The sequence below is a fragment of the Erinaceus europaeus genome, chromosome 22 (assembly GCF_950295315.1).
Source record: "Erinaceus europaeus chromosome 22, mEriEur2.1, whole genome shotgun sequence".
Classification (NCBI taxonomy): domain Eukaryota; kingdom Metazoa; phylum Chordata; class Mammalia; order Eulipotyphla; family Erinaceidae; genus Erinaceus; species Erinaceus europaeus.
This window is the reverse complement of record NC_080183.1, coordinates 1,851,620-1,877,426: the sequence shown is the minus strand read 5'-3', so window position 1 is coordinate 1,877,426 and position 25,807 is coordinate 1,851,620. Positions and strand designations below refer to the sequence as shown.

At 53.0% G+C, this 25,807-nt stretch overlaps 1 protein-coding gene across 3 annotated transcripts; it reads right to left on the bottom strand.

The window, feature by feature from the left end:
- Window positions 1–1,229: 1,229 nt before the first annotated feature.
- LOC103118891 (serpin A12) lies at window positions 1,230–12,191 on the bottom strand. Of its 3 annotated transcripts, none has more exons than XM_007529108.3 (5): window positions 11,980–12,191; window positions 5,236–5,879; window positions 3,646–3,916; window positions 2,986–3,133; window positions 1,230–1,437 (listed from the first exon to the last, which is right to left on the bottom strand). In XM_007529108.3, the coding sequence occupies exons 1-5, from the start codon at window positions 12,174–12,176 to the stop codon at window positions 1,246–1,248; spliced, it is 1,452 nt and encodes a 483-aa protein (XP_007529170.2). In that variant the 5' UTR covers window positions 12,177–12,191; the 3' UTR covers window positions 1,230–1,245. The 3 variants fall into 3 exon arrangements, with proteins under 3 accessions (XP_007529170.2, XP_060037000.1, XP_060036999.1); XM_060181017.1 differs by lacking the exon at window positions 11,980–12,191 and adding an exon at window positions 8,960–9,001 and having other exon boundaries at window positions 5,236–5,935; XM_060181016.1 differs by lacking the exons at window positions 3,646–3,916; window positions 11,980–12,191 and adding an exon at window positions 8,960–9,137 and having other exon boundaries at window positions 5,236–5,935.
- Window positions 12,192–25,807: the final 13,616 nt, after the last annotated feature.

The following is a 25,807-nucleotide window of genomic DNA, read 5'->3' as shown; positions in this document are numbered from 1 at the left end:
TTGAAAGTTTGCACAAGAGGAGGACCTAGAATTATGTGGAAAACAGAAATGTTACACATGTGCGAACTACTATATTTTACTGTCATCTGTAAACCATTAAAAACAAAAAAATGAAGTTTGCACAAGCAGGAAGTCAAGATTAGGTCGGAACCCCTGCTCCCCAAACAGTGGCTTCAACCCTTTGCAAGAGGCAAAGGGGACAGACAAGGCACTAATGAGAACCCCAAGCCAGGTCTAAGGTGTTCTCTGTGCACTCATGCCCCCTGGTGGTCCTGGGCGGCACTGCAGCCATGGTTCTGGGCAGGCAGGTGCATGAGCCCCTGGCTCCCGGCTGAGCTGGCTGCAGGCTGCAACCCTCCAGCTCTTCCTCCTGGGCTCTGGAGCTTCACAGACTCGATGTGGAGAGCCAGTCACTGCTACCCCAGCCCTGCCCCAGCCCTGCCCTCTGCCTGGATGCTGGCTGAGCCCAGGGTCCTGTGCAGACATGGTACAGCCCCAAGGTCAAGAACTCACACAGGAGGGAGTCGGGCGGTAGTACAGCGGGTTAAGCGCATGTGGCGCAAAGTGCAAGGACCGACTAAGGATCCCGGTGCGAGCCCCCGGCTCCCCACCTGCAGGGGAGTCGCTTCACAGGCGGTGAAGCAGGTCAGCAGGTGTCTGTCTTTCTCTCCCCTCTGTCTTCCCCTCCTCTCTCCATTTCTCTCTGTCCTATCCAACAATGATGACACCAATTACATCAATAATAAAAAACAAGAGCAGCAAAAGGGAAAATAAATATATAAATATAAAAATATAAAACAAAAATAACTCACACAGGGCTGCAGTTGTCTCTCAAGCAGTGACCTGGACACTCTGTTCTGAGAAGCCTGGTGACAACCCTGGGAGGATCTGTGGAGTCCCAGAGGGACTAAGTTTCCAACCTGAACCCCCAGCTACTTGCTTTGGCTCATGGTTTCCCCAAGTTACCCATCAGGAATCCACACACCTGGGGGGGAGGGGGATGTATTAAATGACAAATCCCTCTGTTCACTGAGGGGCATAGGATTACCCAGGGCAACATGGGGGTGTCTAGTCCCGGCTTTTAAAGGGGTCAAGGGGGAGCAGTGCATGAGAAGCCTCCAGAACCCTTGGTGCTCCATGTTTGGATGAGGGTCTGGGGAGATCTGGGGGGTGTAGGGTTGGATCTGAACGCCCCTGCGGCTTCAATCCTGGGAGACAAGACACAGCAGTCACAGGTGAGGCCCTTTATTTCCCACTGAGGTTAGCGAGCTTGCCCAGGAAGAGCACAGACTGCATGGTCTTATCTGACAGTATCATCAGGAAGGGCCTGTTCAGCTTGTAGGTCACGGGCGTCTCCATGGGCAGCGTCTGGGCCCCTGTGCCTGCCGCCACCTCCACTCCGCGCTCGTCCATCTTCAACTTAGCCTTGTGCACTGCCTGTGGGAACCAGCAGGAGGTCAGGGTGCCTGGGGACCACGGCGGGGCCCCCAGGGGCAGAAGCACCTGGCTCAGCACTGCTGCCAGTCCCCTGGGGCTCCTGGTCCCACTGTGCCATCACTGAAGGGCACCGACAAGGAGAAGAGCCAGAAGGCCTGGGGACAAGACAATGGCTACTTGGAAAACCCTTCATGGGGCCGGGTGTTGGCACTTCAGACTGAGAGCACGTTACCACGCACAAGGACCCAGGTTTGAGCTCCCACCTTCAGGTGGAAGACCTAGAGCTGGTCTGCAGGTATCTCTCTGTCTCTCTCCCTTTCTAGCTCCCTTTCTTCTCTCAATCTCTGTCTTATCAAATAAAGCAGAAAATTAAAAAAAAAAAAAAAAAAGGGAAAGGGAAAGATGGCTACCAGGAATGGTAAATTCATTGTGCGGATACCTAGAGCCAGTGGCAAATCTGGGGGCCATAAAGAGAAAAGGAGAAATTGTACTGACTGTCTTTCTGCTCTTGCACATGGGAAGATAAATCTGCCTTCTGGCCCCAGGTCAGAGCCATCAGCTCAGCTGGCGATGTGGGTCCCTCCCAGATGGCCTGGTCTCTCCCCTCAGTCTGGCCAGGTTCAAGGCCAGCCCCTGCTGCACCAGAGGAAGCTTTTGCCCCAGTTCCCCTAGCCCTGTCTCTGTCTTTCTATCTAGAAAATAAATTAATAATAAAAATAAATAAATAGTCCTCTAGAGGTGAGGCTCCACTGACAACAAAAACAATCCTTAAACAGAAATAACTAATAGATCTTAGGGACTCATGAGGTGTCACATGCAGACAAGCACAAGGATCTGGGTTTGAGCCCCTGGTCCCCACATGCAGGAGGAAGCTTCATGAGTGGTGAAGCAGTGCTGCAGGTGTCTCTCTCTCCATCTCTCAATTTATGTCTGTCTCTACTCAAAATAAATGAATAGAAGAACAAATATATTTTAAAAAAACTAGGGGCCAGAAGGTGGCATACTCACTTGAGTGCAAACATTACCAAGTGTAAGAACCCCAGTTCAAGCCCCCCAGTCTCCAGCAGACGGCGGCATACTCACTTGGGTGCAAACATTACCAAGTGCGAGAACCCAAGTTCAAGCCCCCCAGTCTCCGCCTTCGGGAGGAAGTCTCACAGGCAGTGAAAGATGGCTGCAGGTGTTTCTCTTTCTCCCTCTCTATCTCCTCCTCCTCCTCTCTTAATCTCTCTCTGTTCTAGCTGATAAAAAGAAAGGAAAGAAGAGGAAGGGGCTGCTGGGGCCAGCAGATTGTTACTGTTGGCACCAAGCCCCAGCGATCACCCTGGTGCCAGTAAAAACAAAGACAAACACAAAACAAGGGGGCAACTAGTGACTCTTTCCTGGAAGCACAAGGCTGAGCTGGCTGCAGGAGCTGTTCAGGGTCACAGGGTTGGTGACCCAGAGCTGGCGCTGGACGCTGCCTGATTGGCCGCCCGGCCCTGTACAGCGGGCCCTGGAATGAGGGGCCAGCGGGGCGGGGCGGGGGGGTGCCCCAGACAGGCTTACTTTGCCCACTTTCAGGCTGCGGTGGGGAGAGATTCCAGTGAGTTCTCCTTGCTCCTCGAAGATCTTGCTGACACCCATGTAGGAGAGGGTCCTCTTGAGGTCGTAGCTGCCGGTGATGGTGAACTTGGGGACGAAGACATCCACAACCCTGTGTCGGGAGGGGACAGAGCCCTGTTCAGCTCTGGCTGGGGGGGGGGCGGTGCTGCACCTGAGTATTGGAGCCTCTGCATCACTGTAGTGCTGTCTCCTCAAAAAGCACTGTGCTCTGAGCTCAAGCATTGGACTATGCCATGTTCCCTGCTTCCTGCTGGACACTGCCCATTACAGAGCCCAACCGAGACAACGGGGGTAGGGGGGACTCAATGTCTAGAAGTAAAGAGAGAGAGTAAAGATGCGGCTGGGCAGGGGTACACCGGGTTAAGCACACAAGGACCCAGGTTCAAGCCCCCTGGCTTCCCACCTGCAGGGGGGAAGCTTCATGAGGAGTGAAGCAGGGCTGCAGATGTCTCTCTGTGTCTCTCCCCCCTCTCTCACTTTCTCTGTCCTGTCCAATAAAATGGAGCAGTGGATTCATAGTGCAGGCACCGAGCCCCAATGACAACCCTGGAGGCAAAGGAAGGTACTGGGCGTGGAAGGAGTTTAAACTTCAGGCCCCTTTACCTCTTCACGCACGAAACCATCAGTCCATCCCAAGCGTCCAGCCCCATGGCCCTCTCCACCTGCTCCATCTTGCCCTCATCTGGGAGGATGAAGGTGACTGTGACGTCGCCTTCGTAGGGCATCTCCAGGACTGAGCAGGAGAGCTGGTCGTTGTGCCCGACTTGGTACTCGCCCCTGCGTGACATCATCTCCACCTTCACCGACCGGTTTGTGCTCAGGAAGAAGTCCTCCTGTCTCGTCTCCTTGGGGTCAAACTCGTGTTTCCACTTGGCTTAGGAGAGAAGAGGCAACATGACGGGCTTCCTGAGTGACTGGGTCTGGCCGCCCACTGGAGTCTGTCTACAGGGGTTCAGACAGGGCTTCAGGATGCTGGGTGTCGGGGCAGGTCCCAGGGGCTGGGGTGCTGGGCTGAGAGGCGGCTGTGTGGGGGCGGGCGAGGGCACACCCAGTTAAGGCGCACATAGTGCGAAGCGCAAGGACCTGCTCAAGGATCCGGGTTTGAGCCCTTGCTTCCCATCTGCAGGGGAAACTTCACAAGCAGTGAAGAAGCAGGGCTGCAGGCGTCTGTCTTTCTCTGTCTCCCCTCTCCTCTCAGTTTCTCTCTGTCTTGCCCAATCAAATGGAAAAACTGGCCGCCGGGAGCAGTGGATTTGTAGTGCTGGCACCGAGCCCCAGAGGAGGCCATCGGGCTGCACCTAGTGGGGCCCTAGGTCAATGTGATGCCACCTGGCTGTGCTGACTCAGGCCTGGGCAGCCATGCTGCTCGGGGTCGAGACTGACCTTGGGAGCCTGCCGGGAAGCAGTGGACCCCCACAGCTGAGCATCTGCACCCTGACCCCAGGCTGCCCAGGGCCCCAGTCGGGTGGCGGAGGAGACGTGCGATCCTGAGTTCAAATGCTGTCCTGGCTGCATTTGCAGCCTTTGCCTCTCGAACTCCAGCAACTGCCTCGCTCCTGTGAGGGGTGTCCTGACAGCTTCCCATCGCAGGCAGAAGAAGTGGGTGTCTGAGAGATTAGTCACCCCTCAACTCAAGGCCAGAGAGCAAGCAAGTGGCCAGCCTGGGACTGGACTGGATTTTAAGTTGTTCTATTATGAAAGGAAGAAAGAAAGGAAGGAAGGAAGGAAGGAAGAAAGAAAATTGCCAGCACAGAGAGAAACTGAGAGGGAATGGGGAGTCAGGGAGAAAGAACCCTGTAGCCTGCTTTACTTATGAAGATTCCCCCCTGCAGCTGGGGACCAGCTACTCACACATGGTGAAAGCGCACCCAACTGGGTGCTTCACGGCCAAGACCCATTAGCAGGACTGTCCTGTTCTGACCTGTCCATTCTGTCCTGTCCTATTTGCCACCATGGTTACTTCTGAGGGTCAGGACCGGCACAGCTCCACCACTCCAAGTGCCTGATGTTTTCGACAGAGGGTGAAAAATAGCAAAAGAGAAGGAGAGGGAGATAGAGGAGGAAAGAGACATCTGCAGCTCTGTACCACCACTTGCAAAGCTGCAAGGGCCCTTGAACTCAGGTCCTTGCAAGCCTGGAGCTGGCTTCCAGGTCCCCGGCAGCTCCCTTCCACCACGGCTGCCCAAGCCTCACCTTGGAGGAAGATGCAGTTGACCAGCAGCATGACGGTGCCGGGGGCGACGCTCCTCACCAGGTCCGTGATCTTCCCATGTGTCTTCTGGCTGACGTAGTCGTTGACCTGCCTCGCAGTGGCCTCCATGTTGTGGAAGTCGGCAGGGACCGTGTCTGCCCCGTACAGCCTCTTGGCGTCTGTCAGGAACTGGGGCTGTGGCCGCAGCTTGTGGTCGATGAAGAGGGCGTTCTGCAGGGCCAGGCTGAGGTCGGGGCCGCTCTGCTCCAGCTGCCGTAGCAAGTGGCTGAAGCCCTCGTGCAGGGCCCTGTCGGACAGGCCCCCGAACAGGAAGCCCTCCCGGATCTCGGCCAGCGTGGAGTCCTGCGCGCCCAGCGAGAGCATGGCGAAGGCCATGGAGATGCTGAACGGGGAGAAGAACACGTTGCCGCCCGAGTCGTGGGCCACCAGCTTCCGGAAGAGCTTCAGGCCGAAGGCCGTGTTCCTCCGGGCCAGCTCCTGGGCCGCCTTCCTCTCCCGAAGCACCCCGGGGTGCCAGGGTGCCAAGCCGGGTTCCAGGAGGCCTTGCAGGGGGACCAGGCCGGCCAGGAGCAGGCCCAGCCTCAGCCCCAGCCCCAGCAGGGAAGTCATGGTCATGCCGACTGTCCTGTGAAGGTGGAGCCTGGTTAACCGCAGGAAGCAGAATTGACAGTGCCACAGCGTCTGCAGGCAGGGGGCTCTGGGCTGGCCTGCTGGAGGCCCCAGACACCCCAGGTTCAACCCCTGGTTCTGCTCTTAGCTGAGCAGGACTCTGGGACCTCTCTCTCTCACTCTCTCTCTCTCTCTCTCTCCCTCTCTCTCTCGGTGTGCCTCTACTACCTCTCTCATGCCAAGAAAAAGTAAAGTTTTTCTTTCAACATTTTAATGCTTTTTTTCTATACTATTTTATTACTTATTGTATAGAGACAGAGAAATTAAGAAGGAAGTGGGGAGAGAGGAAGAGAGAGTGCATGAGAGAAATACCTTCAGCCCTGCTCCACTGCTCATGAAGCCTCCCCCCTGCAGGTGGGGACCAGAGGCTTGAGACTGGGTCCTTGAGCATGGTGCCATGTGCACTCAACTGGGCGCATCACTGCTTGGCCTCTGGGTTTCTGATGATTTATTTAATGATGAGAGGGGAGGGAGGAGAGACAGAGGGGAAAGAGAGATGGCCAGAGCAATGCCAAGGATTGAGTTCTGCACCTCATGCTCTTAAATCCAACACTCTCCCTGAGCTTCAGAGTAAATTCTCTTTTTATTTTTTTTAATTTTTTAATATTTATTTATTTATTCCCTTTTGTTGCCCTTGTTCTTTTATTGTTGTAGTTATTATTGTTACTGATGTCGTTGTTATTGGACAGGACAGAGAGAAATGGAGAGAGGAGGGGAAGACAGAGAGGGGGAGAGAAAGACAGACACCTGCACACCTGGTGAAGCGACTCCCCCACAGGTGGGGAGCCAGGGGCTCAAACCGGGATCCTTATACCTTTCTTGCGCTTTGTGCCACCTGTGCTTCACCTGCTGCGCTACTGCCCGACTCCCTATTTTTTTTAAATTTTTACCAAGGCACTGCTAAGCTCTGGCTGATGGTGGTGCAGGGAATTTAATCTGGGATTTTGGGGCCTCAGGCAGGAGAGTCTCTTTGCATAACCATTATGTTATCTACCATCCACCCCAGAATAACTCTTCTTTCAAAACCCATTTAAAATGAGAGAATTGGGTCATTAATATGTGCCATGTATGCAGTTCAGATGGGCTCCAGCGGCATCCATTCCAGCATCTTCTGGTATAACCAGCTCGGGGATGAAGAGAGATGGTCCCTGCTTCCCTCGTGTGAGCAGGGGACAGAGGGTCGAGCCTTCCCCGATGCTGGCAGCACCCCCACCAGCATGCCAAGTTCCCTCCCACTGGCTCACGACAAGATGACCCCCACACTCACGGACACAGGGGACTGAGAATGTGACTGGACCGAGCTCTGCCAGTGTCTCCCTGAGTGTGCAAAGCCCTCCTGATTCTGGGGTGCTGAAAGAAGTGGCTCTAAGAATTCCAACTATTTCAGTGCAGATAAGCACATCCTGTGTGAGCCATGAGTACGGAGCAGCGCCCAGAGCCGCCACAGCCTGTCCCCAGCGCCAGTGCTAGCACAGAGCCTGGGCCTAGGGCACCCTGAACCCTCGAGTTCCCCCAAGCTCTTTCTGCCAGCTGCTGGCACCAAAGTCTTCACAGAGCCAGTGGCACCCACCGCGTTTGCTCAGTGCTGTGGGTGCCACCTCTGCTCCCCACACCCCCCTCCAGCTTCCTAGTGGGCCTTCACCTCCTCAGGTGTGTCTCCTCCCCAAGCCCCTCCCCAGCTGCAGTTGCCCCCCCTAGCAGCAGGAGAACCCCACCCCCTGCAGGGACATTGGCACACAGGGCTGGGTTCCGTCCTAGGTGCCTAGCCCTCTGTCCCTCTGGATGTCCTGGGTGGGCACGGAGGTGCAGAATCAGGACACCATCCCTGCCAAGTGACCCGCGTGGGCAAAAGAGACAAAGGCAGTATTGAGGCAGGGCACAGACAGGGGCCTTACAGAGAAGCCGGGGCCATGCCACAGGGAAGCTTGCCCAGAGCACTGCCAGACCACAGCCTCCAGACTGGCAAGAGTTAACAGAGCTGCGTGGGCAGAGCCAAAACATCCTGAGGATACAGTAACCACAGCACACAGTCTATCAAGAGACACACAGAAACATGTCTCCACATGCAAAAGCACACGTCTGCAAAGCATTCATTAAAGAAAGGTCATGTGTGTTACTATGTGGCATATGTACTTATGTGTGTGTCCACATATATATACTTTCCCTTAGTGCTGGGACCCAGGTCAGCTGATGAAATAGCTCACTGGACAGTGCATTGCTCTGCCATCTGTGCAACCCAGTCTTGAGCATGTCTGCAGGTGTGTGTGTGTCTCTCTCTTCCTATTTGCAGGTGTGTGTGTGTTTCTCCCCCCCCCTTCCTATCTGCAGGTGTGTGTGTTTCTCTCTCTCTCTCTCTCTTCCTATCTGCAGGTGTGTGTGTGTGTCTCTTCCTATCTCCCCCGCCTCCTACTTTCTCTATGTCCTATCTAGTAAATAAATAATACAATTACAAAAACCAAAGAGGCGGGGGGCTCCTGCTGCAGAGTTGAGAGCTGGCTGTGTGAGGCCTTCCCCAGCTGGCGAGTGGGCAGAGAGGGACAGTCAGTCAGGTGAGGCAGGGTCACGCCTCGAGGACATTCCGGGCAGCATGTTGACCAGCTGGGGCTGAGGCAAAGCCCTGGAGCAGGGGCAGGAGCAGAAGAGGAGTCAGAGCCTGGAGCAGGGCCGGAAGACTACAGCCAGCACTTTGGAAGCACCTGACTCGAGGAGCACGAGGAGCCCTCCAATTCTGCAGTGAGGACGGTCGGTGACCCCTGCAAGTTCCTTTTCTGTTTGCCAGTTCCAGGGACTGGTGTCTGTGGAGCTCAAGTCTGTGTGACTGGGTGATGCAGAGCAGCCTCTAAACCCTCAGAGACTCAGTGCTTCCCTCTGGTTTTGACCTGCCTACTGGATGGTGCTGGTGAGCTCGCTGCCCCACCCCTTGGCAGGCCTCAGCTGTCTTCCCATCACCTCTGTGAGCCTGTCACCTGGTCCCTGCACACCTCCCTCCTGCCTGCTGGCAGCTGGCCTTCCTCTCCCCAGACGGTCCACACCTACCCGTGTCTGGATCTCTCCATCTGCCATCGCCTAGATTTGTTGGATGTGTACCAGCATCAGAAGCCTGGGCAGGCTCTGGATTCCTTCTACCAACTAAGAGAGTGGTCCAGCCGGTTATTTCCCAAGCCACTGATAGACTGGCCAGGGCAGAGGGAGACAGCATAATGTTTCTGCAAAGAGACTCTCCTGCCTGAGGCTCCAAAGTCCCAGGTTCAATCCCCTGTACCAACATAAGCCAGAGCTGAGCAAGGCTCTGGTTAAAAACACAAAACAAAACAAACAAACTGGCCATGTTGGCCAAACATTGATCTGCTTTTAGGAGGGGGGGAGGGAGAGAGAGAGGTAGAGAGAGAGAGAAGTGGAGAGAGAGGTGGAGAGAGAGGGAGACACACACACACATGGGGGGGGGGACTGTTCGCTCTAAATTAAATAAACAAAATAGACAAAGAACCCAGTGGGAACTGAATGCCAGGAGCTGCACCTGAACAGATAATATAATCACTCCGGGCCGGGTGGCGGTGCACCTGGTTAAGTGCACACATACAGTGCCCAAGGACCCAGGTTCAAGCCCCTGGTCCCCACCTGCAGGGGGGAAGCTTCACAAGTGGTGAAGCAGGGCTGCAGGTGTCTCTCTGTCTTTTTTTCTCTCTCTCCTTATCCCTCTCAATTTCTCTCTGACTCTATCCAATAATAAAAAATAAATTAATTAAATAGAACCACTATCACAGTTCTTCTCGGACTGGCCTGGCCCCGTGTCACCAAATTGCTGCAGAAATGGCCCCCACTTTTAGGAAGAGACTAGCCACCAGGTGCCTAGCTGGGGAGCCCCTCCTCCCAAGGACAGGCCCAAAGCAGGTGTGCCCCAGGTTTTGTTCGAGCAGGTGTGCTATGAGACCCATGCACACAAGGTTCCCGGGCAGAGAAGGGACCCATTTTCAGCTCCCACAGGGTCTGATAAGCACTATCACTGGCCAGCCCATCACACAGACTGCGGGTGGGAGCCGTGGGAAGGCACCTCGCTTTGAACAATAATAGTGTTTGTAATCCCTGCAGTGCTTATGCCCTGGCTCTCACCCTGAGCTGCAGGCGCAACAGGAGCACAGTTTCACACAGAAGGGTCTGGAGACACCCACTGTGAAGGAGGGGACCCCGGCCCCAATCACCCCTACTAAGCTCAACTGATAGAGCCCAGGACTCATAGACCTGAGGCTCCTGGTTCGATCCTTGGTACCACATACACATACACCAGAATATCACTCTGACTTTTCTCTCTCCTCTGTCATGGGACATTCTCTCCATATGTACTGTAGACAACAAACATTTTTTTTATTTTAAGAAAAACAAAAGTTTGGGACTGAAGAGACAGTATAGTGGTTCTGCGAAGGACTTTCATGCCTGAGGCTCCAAGGTTCCAGGTTCAATCTGCGCCACTATCAGCCAGAGCTGAGCAAGCCTCTGGTATCTGTCTGTCTGTCTGTCTATCTCTATCTTTCTCATAAAAAATAAATAAAATCTTAAAGAAAAGAAATGTAGTAGTCTGGGAGGTAGCACAGTAGATAAAGCATTGGACTCTCATGCATGAGGTCTTGAGTTCAATCCCCAGCAGCACATGTACCAGAGTGATGTCTGGTTCTTTCTCTCTTTCCTCCTAACTTTCTAATAAATAAACAAAAATCTTTTTAAAAAAGGAAAAGAAATGTAGTCATCAAGAAAAGAAAGAAGCTTGCATTGAGCCCTTCTCATTTAAAAGAAGAAGTTTGAGGGCCAGGGAGACAGCTTAATGGCTCTGCAAGACTCCCCTGCCTGAGACTCCAAGCTCAGTTCCCAGCACCACCGTCAGCCGAGCTGAGCAGCAAGAACTTTGATTAAAACAAAAACAAAAATTAAGAAATTAGGATCCTTTGGACTAGATTCCCACCCCCTCCCCCCGTGGCTTGAGCCCCAGTGTGTGTGTCCTCTGCTCTCTAAAATAAATAAAACAAAATAAAATAAGAAGAAAGAAAGAAAGAAAGAAAGAAAGAAGGGGAGGAAGAAAGACCCCAGACAATTACTTGGATCCACCTGCATATCAGATTTCAGGCTCAGGGAAAAAAAAAAAAAAACTAGTATAACCACAGGCCCTTTGGAATATAATTAAAATATGCCTACTAGCTAGCTACAAAATGGAGACCCCCCCCCCAACTTTTCATCTGCACTATTCCAGCCTTTAGGTTTATGATTGCTCAACAATGTGTTTGGCTTTGTATGTTAACTCTCTTTTCAACCACCAGGTTCCAGATGCTAGTATGATGCTGACCAGACTTCCCTGGGCAGATGACCCCACCAATGTGTCCTGGAGCTCAGCTTCCCCCAGAGCCCTGCCCCACTAGGGAAAGAGAGGCAGCCTGGGAGTATGGATCCACCTGTCAACACCCATGTTCAGTGGGGAAGCAATTACAGAAGCCAGACCTTCCACCTTCTGCATCCCACAATGACCCTGGGTCCATACTCCCAGAGGGATAAAGAATAGGGAAGCTGTCAGGGAAGGGGATGGGATACGGAGGTCTGGTGGTGGGAATTGTGTGAAGTTGTACCCCTCTTATCCTATGGTTTTGTTAGTGTTTCCTTTTTATAAATAAAATTAAAAGAAAGAAAGAAAGAAAGAAAGAAAGAAAGAAAGAAAGAAAGAAAGAAAGAAAGGATCACTCTAGGGGCCAGGGGGTGGTGCACAGGGTTAAGTGCTCTCAGTACAAAGCTCAAGGATTGGCGTAAGGATCCTGGTTTAAGCCCCCAGCTCCCCACCTGCAGGGGGGGGGTCACTTTGCAAGCAGTAAAGCAGTTCTGCAAGTGTCTATATTTCTCTCTCCCTCTCTATCTTCTGCTTCTCTCTTCATTTCTCTCTGTCCTACCCAATAAAATGGAAAAAATGGCCACCAGGAGCAGTGGATTTGTAATGCTGGTACTGAGTCCTGGCCATAACCCTGGAGGCAAAAAAAAAAAAAAAGTGAAGCCTACAGCCTGCACCCCAAGGAGATACTCACGTGCTCGAGCCTGGGCAGCAGCCGGGACCCACACTCCTGCCTGTCTGCTCACTGCCCCATGGGCTCCTGCAGGCTTGCAGGGGACACCGACGGAGCCGGCAGCTGGAGCAGGCAGCGTGCACAGAGCAGGGGCAGCACTGGCCAGCCCGGGCCCAGGCTCCTCCTGGCAGCGCCGTGACGCCACGCCCACGGGCCATGCTCCCCGAAGTAGGCCACTCACGGCCGTGCCACCCAGCATTGCTCAACCATGGCTTGCTCTGTGGGGTGCCGCCTGCACGCTTCCACCGCTCCTGGCCGGGTGACTCTTGCTTTTAGCAGCTCAAAAGGAGAGACACCACAGCACTGAGACGTCCCCCTTCCTGTGATGCTCTTATGTGGTGGCCAAAGCTCGAACCCAGGTTCTTGAGCTTGACAAAATGTCCATTCTATCAGGTGAACTATGAAGCCTGGAGTCTCCTGCTTCTCTCTCTCTCTCTCTCTCTCTCTCTCTCTCTTTCTCTCTCTTTCCCCAGGGTTACTGCTGCTGATTGGTGCTGGCACTATGGTTCCACCACTCCCATTGCCATCTCTCCTTCTTCTCCTTCTCCTTCTTTCTTTCTTCCTTCTTCCTTCCTTTCTTCCTTCCTTCCTTTCTCTCTTTCTATTTTATCTGATAGGACAGAGAGAAATTGAGAAGAGGGGGCGTAGAGAGAGACAGAGAGATACCCACAGCCCTGTTTCACTGCTTGGGAAGCTTTCCCCCTGTAGGTGGGGAACAGGGGCTTGAACCCGGGTCCTTGCCCATGGTAACATATGCACTCAAGCCTGGATTATCTTTGGGTGAATCTTCACTGCGGCTGCAGCGGGGAGAACACGGCAGTTGGGCCTCTGGGGCCATTCCCTGCAGCTTCTGCTTCTGTCTTCTGCCGTTTTCCAAGCCCCCACACTTCCTGCTCTCCTGTGTGTGCTTATGCGGAGTTCTTGGAGAGAGAGAGAGTAAAACCAGGGATTAAAAGACCCACAGCCACAGTTTTCATTGGGTGTGGTGGCGATCAAACACTCTGGTGAGACTGGTGATTCTAGGGAATGCCAGGGGGGAGGTGGCTCAGCTTTGGGTGCAGGCCTTGCATGCTTGAGGCTACAGGTTCAATTCCTAGCACACCACATACAATGACAGAACCGTGCTATTAACTCTCTCTCTTAAAATATAGAGAGCTGGAGAGATAGCACAGTGTGCTAGAGCCCAGGACTCGCATGCCCAGAGACTCAGGTGCAGTGCCCAACACTGCTGTCTATGTGAGCTGACTGTGGTATGGACTGTCTCGGAAGTCAAATAATAAAGCTTTAGGAAATCAAACATGGGTCTGGAAAAAAATCTGGAGGCAGGGCTACGGAGGAGCAGCAGCTGTGTCTCTATCCTCTCCTCTCAAGGTCAACTAGGAATACCAAAGGAGACCACCTGGGACTGGAACAGGATGGGACTGGAATGACTTCAGGAACACACCAAATCTCTGGTGAGTGCAAACACGTGTGGCTCATGGACAGAGAGGAGCCTAGGAAGAGATTAAGTGGCTGGTAACAGTCCAGCAGTTTACCAGTTGAGACACCACCTCCAGTCTGTTTCACCAACAAAAAGACGGCTGAAGGGAGGAGAGGACTCCCCTGAGACTCAACAAATGCAACTGTGAGTCTCCATTTCTACTGCCCTCAGAATCTGGAGCAGCGGCAGGTAGGTCCTGTGCTGACACCAGGAGACAGAGAACTGACCAGGAAACTCAGGAGAAGACCTATACCTCAGTGGCCTAGTGGTGGGGAGTCTCTTTGCATAACCAGTGGATTATCTCTGCCCCACCCTGCTTTATCTCTTGGTCAGGAGTCAGTGATTAAGCTAAGAAGCCTACTTATAGTTTAAAAGCCCTCAGGCTCCCATAGCCTACAGGGAAGAAAAAGAACAAAAGAGGCTTTAAACCACTGAGCTCCAACTCAGGGATTAAAATACTATTGAAACAACTGTTAATTTCCACAACTGTGGACCCTTTAATTACCTTATTAGACACAAGTCAATCCAGGCAAGAGTATCAGTAATTTGAAAAGTACTGAGAGAGGGACCTCATAACATATTATATAAAATGGTTAAACCAACAAAAAGAAATATTGGAGAAATGACCCAGGACAAGAGTCCAGCTAAAAGCCCCCCAAAGGTTAAAACACAAAATAATGAGGTCAACATCCAAACACTAGTTAAGGAGATAATCACAGGAGTGAGTAAAGAGTTTGAAAGAATTGTCATCAGAAATGCAGAAACAACAAATGAGACTCTGGAAGAAAACACTGATTATCTCAAGGTTATTAGAGAGCTGAAAGCTGAAATAGCTGAGCTAAGAACACAACTAGCTGAACAATGACAGGACTGGGGTATAGCTCAGAGGATGGAGTCTAAATGAAGCCCCTCACCAGAGTCCTGGCACCACATGGGGTCACCACAGACACCAGTGCTTTGCTGTCTCTCCCTCTCTCTGTCTCTCTGTCTGTCCTTGAAATAAAAAGGATGAGTCAAAATATCAGCCCAGGAGTAGTGACATTATACATAGAGAAGGTTCCAGTAACACAGCAGACAGAAAGGCAGGAAGGAAGGAAGGAAGGAAGGGAGGGAGGGAGGAAGGAAATTAGGAAGGAAGGGAGGGAGGGAGGAAGGAAGAAGGGAAGGAGGGAGGGAGGGAAGGAGGGAGGGAGGGAGGGAGGAGGAAGGATGAAGGAAGGGAGGAAGGGAGGGAGGAAAGGAGAAAGGGAGGGAAGGAAGGAGGGAGGGAGAGAGGAGGAACGATGAAGGAAGGGAGGAAGGGAGGGAGAGAGGGAGGGAAGGAAGGAAGGAAAGGAAGGAAAGAAGGAAGGAAGGAAGGAAGGAAAGAAGGAAGGAAGGAAGGAAGGGAGGGAGGGAGGAAAAAGAAATTGTTTGGTTTTCTTCCCAATTCCCTAGGTTGAAGCTAGTTTCCCCACCTGGCCCCATATTCCCTGTCTACCCTGCTTGTCTCTGAGGAGTGAGGGTGACCTTGGAGGTCATTTCCAAGAGTTAAAATTAAATGGAATCCTTTTCTTTCAACTTCTCAAAGAGCAGAGTGACACTGCCTGGGGCCCTGGGGCCCTGGGGCCCTGGTCCTACCTGGCTCTACAGTGTTGCCCTCTCTCATGTTCTCAGGCCTCAGGAGCCCCAGGAGACCACACCCTGCATGCCATCCTCTCCCAGAGCGGTTTCACAGTGGAAGCTGTCTGGCCCGTGCTGCCTTGAGGGGTGTGTGGGGCAGAGACCAGCACTCTGCATAGGGCAGGTGACTCAGCCAGAGGACCCTGGCTCCTCCCCCAGGCCAGGCTCAGCCCTGTGCCTGGACCCACCAGCCTCTGTCTGTCTGTCTGTCTCCCAGGGCTCCCCCGGAAGGGCCTGCCTGGGGGCCAGGTGCACCACAGAGCCAGAGGAAGGGTGGGGCCTCACCCTGTCACTGTGGGGTGCAGGCTGGATCTCTGGGCGACAGGCCAGGCCAGACAGGGTGGAGGTAGAGGGCAGGAGCACCGGGCAGAGTGGGAATCCAGGCCTGGGCGCTGGCCTGGGAGGACACCATGCCTGCTGATGACAGGGCGAGGTGGCGCCAGACCCCACCTGCCTGCTCCAGACATGCCGGTTCACAGGGACAGCCTGGGAGGAGCATCCCCGGGAGAGGGTGTCGCTGAGTGACAGAGACTTGCCCAGTCGGGCGCTGGCTCCAGCCAGGAGGAGTTGCCCTGTCCAACTGGGGGAGTATGGGGTCCCTGGAAGCTCCTGTGTCCACTCTGGGCCTCAGTTTCCCCTTTGGAGCACAGATGGCCACTCCAAGTGTCCTGCCCTCGTCCTAGCATCTAAGGATGGCAGGGACAGGCCATCAGATCTACCTAGGGGAAGAGGAAGGGGCCTCCTGGGGCTTCCATCAGGGGCTCTTCCTGATGCTGATGGCTGGGGCCCCCTTCCAGGCCCCCAAAGTCCTTGGGTCTGGGCCACAGCTGACAGAGGGCAGTAGGCCAGCCCCCTCCTAACACCCACCAAGGCCCTGGCCTAGACCTGAGGCTGCCCTGAACTTCAGCAGTTGGAAAGTTACAAACTCATAGGTTGGGGGCAGGAAGGGTGAGGACAGTTGTCCAGACTGGGGGCATGGGGCCAAAGGGAGCTGGGTCCCAGACCAGGCAGGAGCCCGAAGATGTCTCCACACATGGCCTCATGCAGGGGAGAGAGGACCCCCAATTGCTCTGTTTCCCTGGCTTCTCCCAGGTGCTGATCCCATGGGATGTCCCAGCCAGCTGGAGGGCCTTGCTCTAGTGCTGACTCCCCAGACCCTGGGCTGACGGCAGCACTGGATGCCACGGAGACACAACCAAGGTTGGCAAGGGCCAGAGTTCAAGTTCCCCTGGGAGGAGATAGTGGACGGGAGGTTCCTGGGTGCTTGGAACACTCCAGAGCTGGATTCTAAAGGGTGAGTCGGAGTTTTCAGGTGACTGTGAAGACGTGAGGAGCCCTGCAAAGACCCCAGCAGCCTATAAAAAGTGACTCAGTCTGGCAGGGGAGACAGCATAATGGTTATGCAAACAGACTCTCATGCCTGAGGCTCCTAAGTCCCAGGTTCAATCCCCTGCACCACCATAAGCCAGGGATGAGCAGGGCTCTGGTGTTTCTCTTTGTGTGTGTCTCTCTCTACATCTCTCTCAAAAATAAAATTAATTAAAAAAAAATTTTTTAAGTGACTCAACGTCTCTGTAAGTTGTGTGGTGATGCTGGGCTTCCACTTGGTCTTCTGGGGCAGGGAATTATCTGGTCTTCATGTGGGAAGAAGCTGGGAAGTCTGTTTTAGGTCTATTCCAAGGGCCCCCAGACTTTAGTAATTCTTGTCTGAGCCTGACAGCTAACATGCAGGGAGGCTAAAAGTATTGTCTGGGGAGATGGTGTTACAGTTGAGACTAGGCCTAGAATAGGATTAGAGCAGAGACTAGTTCTCAAATACGGGGAAAGTGTGTAAATACCGCTACCTGTAGACCCCATCAATCTGACCCAGGGCCCATGTCTATTCACATTCAGCACAGGAGCCTGTGTGACCTCTGAGTGCCAGTCAGTCCAAGTCACAGTCCATGGTCACAGCTGGGAACATTCTAGGCTGCCCTTATTTTAGGACCTGTCTTCCTCAAGTGGCAGAGTGACCCAGCTGCCCTTCAGAGAGTGGGAGTCCCCACCACTGCTGCTCGATAGTCCTGGAGAGGCCCACAGAGGGCTTGTGATGACGTTCCAGATGGAAGTGACCAGTGATGGTGGAGAGAGGGGTCTGTTAGAGGTCTAGGCCCATCATATCTATGTGGGAATCCCAAGATTCCCTAACTAGAGTCCTAGATGATGGGGTGGTCAGGTGGAGACCAAAAAGCCATCATTAAAGTGAGCCTGGACCCACTTTCTGTCCTGTCTGTGACATCACTGAGTGGAACCTTCCACCCAGATTCCAGCCCTGGGGAGGAGCAGCCTGGGTGTGGGTGCCTTGGCAGGGAGGGCACATTCCAGCCTCGCCTGTGCCCACGCCTCTCTCCACAAGCCCATCACTGGTGGCCCCTGACACTGTGCTGGCCTGCTAAGGTCCAGTCCAGGGCTTCTCTGCTTTGCCCCAGGGTCACGGAGCAGAGACACTGGAGAGTGACAGCTGTGAGCAGTGCCCAGGGCAAGCCACCCTTGCCCCCCTACAGAATCCCAGCACCTACCCCTGCAGCCTTTCAGCCTGGCTGGCTCCCTGGGCCTTGCAGGCAAACCTGCAAAATGCCACAGTGTCTGCCTGCCAGCGGGGCCAGGACCCAGGTGGACTCTTCCAAGCCCAGTCCACAGAGAGAGACCCTCCCTCACCTGGTTGTCTCTCCCTTCCACTGGGACTCCATGCCACCACTACAAACCTGCCACCTCTGAAGGCCATTTTCCCTTTTTTAATTAAAGAATTATCATATAGGAGAGACAGAAATTGAGAGGTCGGGGGAGATGGGGAAGGAGAGAGAAAGAGAGACAGCTGTAGACCTGCTTCACTGCTTGTGGTGCAGCCCCCCTACAAGCAAAGGGCAGGGGCTCGAACCCGGGTCCTTGAGCATGGTAATGTGTGTGCTTAACCGGGTGCACGGCTGCCTGACCCCACAACAGTTTTTTTTAATGTCCACCAGGGCCATCACTGGGGCTTGGTGTGGGCACTGTGAACCTACTTTTTTTTCTTTTTTATATTTTCTTTCTGTTTTATTTATTTTTTAATAGGACGGAGAGAAAACGAGAGGGGAAGGGAGAGATAGAGAGATAAAGAGACACAGAGACACCTGCAACCCTGCTTCGCCACTCGTGAAGCTTCCCCCTGCAGGTGGGGATCGAGGGCTCGAACCCGGGTTTTGAGCACTCAGCCAGGTGTGCTGCCACCCAGCCCAAGCAGCAGCATTTCTTGCCCCTTAGGTCCCCGCCTCAGCAAGGCACTGTAGAGCTGTGCTGGAGCAAGGCCTGAGTCCCAGAGGCCCCGGGTTCTAGTCCCACGTCGGTGTCCCTGGGCCACCTCCCCTGGTCACTGTAGGTCTCTGTGCCTTAAGGTTCCCAGTGGGACCTCGGACCCTGCTGCGTCAACTTGCCACAGGGCTGGCAGCTCCTCCTGCCACAGCACCAGGAGGCTCTGAGCGTGCAGCGACCAGGATGCTGGCTCTTGGCTGTGACAATGGGCGGGCGCAGAGAACAGCTGATTCAGCTCCTGCTCCCTGCCCATCGCTTGTCACTGTCACCCTGCGACGCGACACCCAGCCTGTGTGGGTCCCGGGCGGGGCCGGCTGGAATGTGCTGGAAGGACGGCCGGTCAGCACCCAAAACAGCTGCCTACCTGGGCGGCTTAGGACTCCTGCTAATTGTTTTTTATTATCTTTATTAACTTATTGGATAGAGATAACTAGAAATCAAGAGGGAGGAGGGAGATGCAGAAGAAGAGACGGAGAGACACCTGCAGCACTGCTTCACCACTCACAAAGCTTTCTCCCTGCAGGTGGGGACCAGGGTCTCGCACCTGGGTCCTTGTGCATTGAAACATGCGCGTTCAACCAGCTGCACCACCATCTGCCCCCCCCCCGGCTTTTTTTTTTTTTTGAGGGAAACTTTTGCTTATGCTTAGGCTTACTTGCTTGTTGGATTTCAGTTTTTGCTTTTGTTTGATTTTTTATTTTTCCCCCAGGGTTATCTCTGGACCTTGGTGCTTGCACAGCTCCTGGTGGCCACCTTTTCCTTTATTTATTTATTGTTTTTCTTCTTCTTCTATGTGAATGGACAGAGATAAATCTAGATGGCAGATGAGTCAGAGAGAGAGAGAGAGAAACCTGCAGCAGTTTCAACATTTTTAAAGTTTGTCCTTGCAGGTGGGGATGGGGAGATTTAAGTGCAAACCTAGTATGTGTTAATACGTGTGCTCAACCAGGTGCGCTACTGCCTGGCCCCTTATTTAGTGCTTAAAAATATTATTTAATAAGAGACAGGGGAGGAGAAGGAGAGAGAGAACCAGGTGTCACTGGCTTACACCATGCTGGGGACCAAACCTCTGGGCCTCAGATTTGAGAGTCCAGTGTTCCACCCACCAGGTCCCATGCAGGATACTGGTGCCAGATGTTTTCTGTGGAGCTAACCACCTACAGTCACGTTCCCAAGCCCAGAGCTAGGTGACCAGTGGGGACATTGCCAGCCCTTCTGTGTCCCCCCCCCAGGGGGGGGGGTCCAGAAACATTTGCTCTCCTCCAAACCAAGTGGGTAAGTTGAGTGATTTATGAAGAAGGAGTGCTCACAAGCTGAGAGGGGCGATTAACTGAGGAATGAGAACATGCCGGCTGAAACTCATTCATACTAGGGTGTAAGTGAGTGACGTCAGATGCCTTCAGAGGGACAAGGAGAGAAGCACGACCCTGGGAAGGTCTCACCGTGAGGGAGGGTTAGGGAGCAAGGGGCAGAGCCCAGAAATGACCCACTGGCTATCCAGAGACTCCCAGGTAACAATCTGAGAAGGGGTGTGGGTGTGAGCCGGGCCAGGCTGCTGGCTCCCCAGAGCGTCTCAGCTCGCCCACCTGTGAGGGGAGCCACACCTGACCACACTTCATTTTTCCACCAGGCTCATCACTGGGGTTCGGTGCCTATGCCCAGTGGCTTTTCACTGTTCTTGATAGGACAGAGAGAAATAGAGAGGAGAGGTGGGCAGAAAGGAAGGCAGAGAGACAGAGATAGAGAGAGAGACAACTGCAGCCCTGCTTCATCACTAGCTAACCCCCCACCCTTCAGGTGGAGAGTGGAGGCTTGAACCAGAGACCTTTTGCATGGTAATGTGTGGGCTCACAGAGGTTTGTCACCGCCCAGCCTATTGCTTTGAGCTTAAAAATATTGTTTTAATGAGAGATGGAGAAGAGAGATAACTGGGGAATGTGGAGACCGGGAGGGAGGGAAAGAGAGAGACAGAGACACCTGTAGCCCTGCTTCACTGCCTGTGAAGCTTCCCTCTTCTAAGTGGGGACCTGGGGCTTGAACCCACTGCCCCCAGTCTTAACAGGTTCAGACTCAGCCTGGTGGATAGAAACACTTCCACAGGAGCTGGCTTACGACTGTCATATCCTCATCTGTGACAGCAATTATGATTTTATGAGGGACAATTCTACACCAATCCCCACAGCCACCGCACCTGCCAAGCCACCTGTCTCCCTCCCTCATGTTCCGGTGGCCCCGAACAAGCCAGATGGAGCAAGAAGCATGTGCTGAGGTGTGTTCGTCCCAGACCACGTGCCAGTGCCGCCAGCGGGCTCTGACACACACACACACACACACACACACACACACACACACACACACACACACACACCGTGGCTATGACTCACCTGCAGGCAGAGGGAAAAGCAGTGTGGGTGGGGCCAAGCCGGCAGGGCAGGTGCCCGGCAGCTTCCTGGGCTGGTTCTTGTGTCCTGGTCTGGGCAGCATCTTTCATCTGGGAGCTGGAGGCTGGGCGATTGGCGGCTTGCTCCAGGGACCCTGCATCTGGGATCCGGCTGTTCCCAGACCTGCAGGTGGACCCAGGAAGTTATCTGGGGCTCTGTGAGAGGCCATGCCCATCCAGCAGGTGGCGCCACAGAGCCCAGCCAGGTGTTCTGGGAGGCTGTCTACCCTCCGAGCTGACTCACCTGCCACCTCAGCCCACACAGGCAGCCTCCCAGCCCTTCTGGTGCCCCCAGCGTCCCACCACACCGGGAAGCACCCTCTGACCCCTGTCCAGGGTGTCAGCATATCGGACGGACAGCACCCCTGTGATGAGTGCCTTTCCTCCATCCACCTGCCCCCTGTGATGAGTGCCTTTCCTCCATCCACCTGCCCCCTGTGATGAGTGCCTTTCCCTCCATCCACCTGCCCCCTGTGATGAGTGCCTTTCCTCCATCCACCTGCCCCCGCTGGATGTCTCCCCAGGATAGGTGGTTTCTTTCTTTTTTTTAATTTATTTCTTTATTGGGGAATTAATGTTTTACATTCAACAGTAAATATAATAGTTTGTACATGCATAACATTCCCCAGATTCCCATATAACAAGACAACCCCCACTAGGTCCTCTGTCATCCTTCTTGGACCTGTATTCTCCCCACCCACCCACCCCAGAGTCTTTGACTTTGGTGCGATACGCCAACTCCAGTTCAGGTTCTGCTTGTGTGGATAGGTGGTTTCTAATTCTTGACGCAAAAGCCTGGAAGTCTGGCTGGGGCCCCATTCTGGCTGTGTGTTGGGATGTTCAGTCTCTGGAGGGCAGACTCCAATGCTGCCACTGCACGAGGCCCCTTGGATGCCAGCTGGAGGACGGGGTGGTTGCCTGGCCTCTGGGAGCTCATTCTGCAGGTGTCCTCCTGGCTTATAACTTCCCCAGACTCCCAGACACACCTCAGGCATCTGACTGGCAGCATTTGAACACGTGGGATGAGGGACAGAGCTCAGCCTCTTAAGTATCTGCTGCCGTAGCCAAGGCCCCAGGGGCCATAAGTTCAATCTCCAGCACCACCTATGCCAGAGCTGAGCAGTGCTCTGATCTCTCTGTCTCTCTGTCTCTCTCTCTTTCACACACACACACACACACACACACACACACACACACACACACACACACATACTTGCAATGTTTTGTTTTGGGAGGTAAGTGGAAAGAACATGTAAGAATGAACCCCACACTTGGATTCTGAGTCTGTGGCCCCAGCTGGAGACAGCCAATGACAGTTGGGCTCAGCAAACTCCCAAGGGTGGGCACTCCAGGGATGGTCTTGAGAAAAAAAAGACACTGGTAGTTTGAGTGTGAGAGGGAAGAAGGAAGACGGAGTCTCAGTCCACATGGAAGCACATCAGACTGAATGTCACAAGGGCCCAGACGGCTCCCGGGGGGACCTTGTGTAGCTGTTGACATGCATGGTGACATGCAGCTGGTGACAGAAGCCTGGCTTCCAGTGCCAGCAATGATCTTATTAGCTGACCAGGGCTAATTCCCCTCCCCACCCCCCCACCCCCCATAGGCGATGAACTTGAGGTCCCACACACAGGCCCATGTAGGTGGGCAGTGATGGAAACGTCAAGGTGAGGTGTTTGCTTTTGTGCTTTGAGAAGTGAGGGTTGCCTAATGTGACTGTCAGTGGAGGATGATGACATCTCCTCCTTCTTGCCTGAAGTTACAACCGGAGTACTGTAAGTTTTTACAAACAATAAAAACATACAACATCTAGTAATGGACTTTGGGTGGGGGAGATAGCATAATGGTTCTGCAAAGAGACTCTCATGCCTGAGGCTCCAGAGCCCCAGGTTCAATTCCCTCCATTAAGCCAGAGCTAAGTGGAGTTCTGGTTAAAAAAACAATAATGATAAATAATAATAATGATGATGATAATGGACTTCATCTGAAAAGATGGGAAAGTCTTTGAAGGCAACTCCTATTTTAACTCCTGGAGAAAGCTACTGTGACCTTCCATTAAGGCTGCGGCAAGTAACTCAAGCAAACTGTGCCACTTGCACTTGGAGCCAAGCCATGTTGATGTGTCTAACTACACTGCGACCATCAAGGTCACACTGCCTTAGGTTTATAAACACCCCGGGCAATGCTCTCAGTGCTGAGCACCTGCCAGAATAACAAATCTAGACACAACCAAAGGATGATGGAGGATGTTATACTTGATGACACTCCCCAAAACATCTTTTTTTTTAATTTTCCATTTTGTTGCACTTGTTGTTTTATTGTTGTAGTTATTATTGTTGCTGTCATTGATGTCATTGTTGTTGGATAGGACAGAGAGAAATGGAGAGAGGAGGGGAAGACAGAGAGGGGGAGAGAAAGACAGACACCTGCAGACCTGCTTCACCGCCTGTGAAGCGACTCCCCTGCAGGTGGGGAGCTGGGGGCTTGAACCGGGATCCTTACTCCAGTCCTTGAGCTTTGCACCGCGTGTGCTTAACCTGCTGCGCTACCACCTGACTCCTCCAAAACATCTTTTTAATTTCTTCTTTGTTACTAATAGTTTGTTACAAGATTGTCAGATGACAGCGTCTAGCTCTGCACCACACCACCGCCACAGCCCTGTGTCCCCGACCTCCCAGCTCCAAAGATAAACCACCAGAGTTCTTGCAAGTCTAACAGCTTGCTTGCTTCTGTTTTATTTGGATTTTTTTTGACAAGTAAATCAATCTCTAGATTCCACATATGAGTGAAACCATCTGGTAGTTATCTTTCGTCTCTGCCTGTTTCTTTAAGCATCACCTCCAGTTCCATCCATTTTGTCCCAGAGAACACAATCTCATCTTACAAACTATCTTTTTTTTTACTTTTTTAAATATTTATTTATTCCCTTTTGTTGCCCTTGTTGTTTTATTGTTGTAGTTATTATTGTTGTTACTGATGTTGTTGTTGGATAGGACAGAGAGAAATGGAGAGAGGAGAGGAAGACAGAGAGGGGGAGAGAAAGACAGACACCTGCAGACCTGCTTCACCGCCTGTGAAGTGACTCCCCTGCGGGTGGGGAGCCGGGGCTCGAACCAGGATCCTTACACCGGTCCTTGTGCTTGGCACCACGTGTGCTTAACCCGCTGCACTACCGCCCGACTCCCACAAACTATCTTTAAGAAATGTAAAAGGGGACAGGGAACTGCAACCCCGCCCAGTAGGACACATCTTGCTGTGCATGAGAGCCTGACCCACATGGGTGGGAGTGGGCACTCCCAGAAGCTGATGTCCACCCAGGGATGACACCATCAGGCCCCTATGACCATGCAGATACATCCAGGGTTGACACCAGTCTGAGACTTCACTCCCTCACATGCTGAGCTCACCGCACCCAGCCCGAGCTCTTGGGTCTCCGGATGGTTCCCTGTGCTGAGTGACCGTAGGGTGGACCTTTGCTTCCTGGCATGCCACAGGCAGGACCTCCTGACCTCGGGCTTCAGGTAACTGGGGGCAGGTTGCAGAGACAGTCGGGTGCTGAGCAAGGATTCATGGGAGCTGCAGGATCCAGGATGGGGCTCTGGCTGGAGAGAGGTCCCCAGTTCTAGAGAGGGGAGATTCCAGGACGTATTGGTGAGGTCATCTGCCCGGGAGGTCAGGATGGAGTCATAGCAACATCTGCACTTTGGTGTCTGAAAAGAGCAAGATATAAAACAGGACAAAATGTTTAATAAACAGGAACCAGAAAATAGGAATAGGGAGTTGGGCGGTAACGCAGCAGGTTAAGCACATGTGGCGCAAAGCACAAGGATACTGTGGAGGGAGGATCCCGGTTCGAGCCCCCGGCTCCCCACCTGCAGGGGGGTCACTTCACAGGCAGTGAAGCAGGTCTGCAGGTGTCTGTCTTTCTCTCCCCCTCTCTGTCTTCCCCTCCTCTCTCCATTTCTCTGTTCTATCCAACAACGATGACATCAGTAACAACAACAATAATACAAGGACAACAAAAGGGAATGAATGAATGAATGAATGAATGAATGAATGAATGAATGAATAAATAAATAAATAAATAAGAAAGTAGGAATAGAGCAAATGAGAATAGGGATCTTAGGGTGGAGAGGAGCTAGGAAGCCTATTTTATATATGTTCCTGGGGCCCCTAACTTTCATAATTTTGGTGTGAGTCTGATAGCTAACAAAACCTGTTGATTTTAATCTCCCCTGTCTGCAGCTCTGTTAGAGGGAACATCTTGAAGGCAGGGCCCAGCTCACAGCCTTCCTTGCTGGCCCCACTGTTCATTGTACTGTCTGGTAGAGGACTGAGGCCTCACATCCAACATTTGGTGAATGAATGAATGAATGAATGAATGAATGAATGAATGAATGAATGAATGAATAACAGTAGAGGCTGTACCTGAGCAAGGTCCCTGAGCTGTTTGGTCTGCTGGCCACCCCTGACATGGCTTGGAAATTGATTGGGTAAATATTTAGCCCGGCTCCAGAGATTTCAAAATCCCCCTTTGGACCATGAGAAGGAGAAAGAAGGTAAATAAGTATGTGTGCGGGTCCAGAGGGCGCCTGGCCCTGCTGCCCGCCACTCACCTGTGGGCGTCCCCTGTGTGAGGTGCTGGGCGTCCTGGGGCGACACTCTTGCTGACCACTAGCATTAGGGGTGTCTCTGTGTGCCCACAATCTGGTGCTTCTCTTCCAGCAGGAAAAGCAGAGTCTTTGCAGGGGGAGGAGAGAAGGGAACCAAGCCTGGAGGGCCCTGATGGGGGGGTGTCTACAAGGTCACGGGGGAGGGTGTGAAGATACCTCTTGGGGTCACGGCTTGGCGGGTTCATTCAGCAAACACACCCCAAGTGG

What these genes read in the sequence shown, in the direction of transcription:
- LOC103118891 (XM_007529108.3), bottom strand. Translation starts at nt 12,176, where the DNA reads ATGGCCCGTGGGCGTGGCGTCACGGCGCTGCCAGGAGGAGCCTGGGCC. An exon ending in CAACTGCATCTTCCTCCAAG is followed by an intron (nt 3,917 to 5,235) that starts GTGAGGCTTGGG and finishes TTCTCTCCTAAG; the next exon opens with CCAAGTGGAAACACGAGTTT. An exon ending in GCAGCCTGAAAGTGGGCAAA is followed by an intron (nt 1,438 to 2,985) that starts GTAAGCCTGTCT and finishes TGGTTCCCACAG; the next exon opens with GCAGTGCACAAGGCTAAGTT.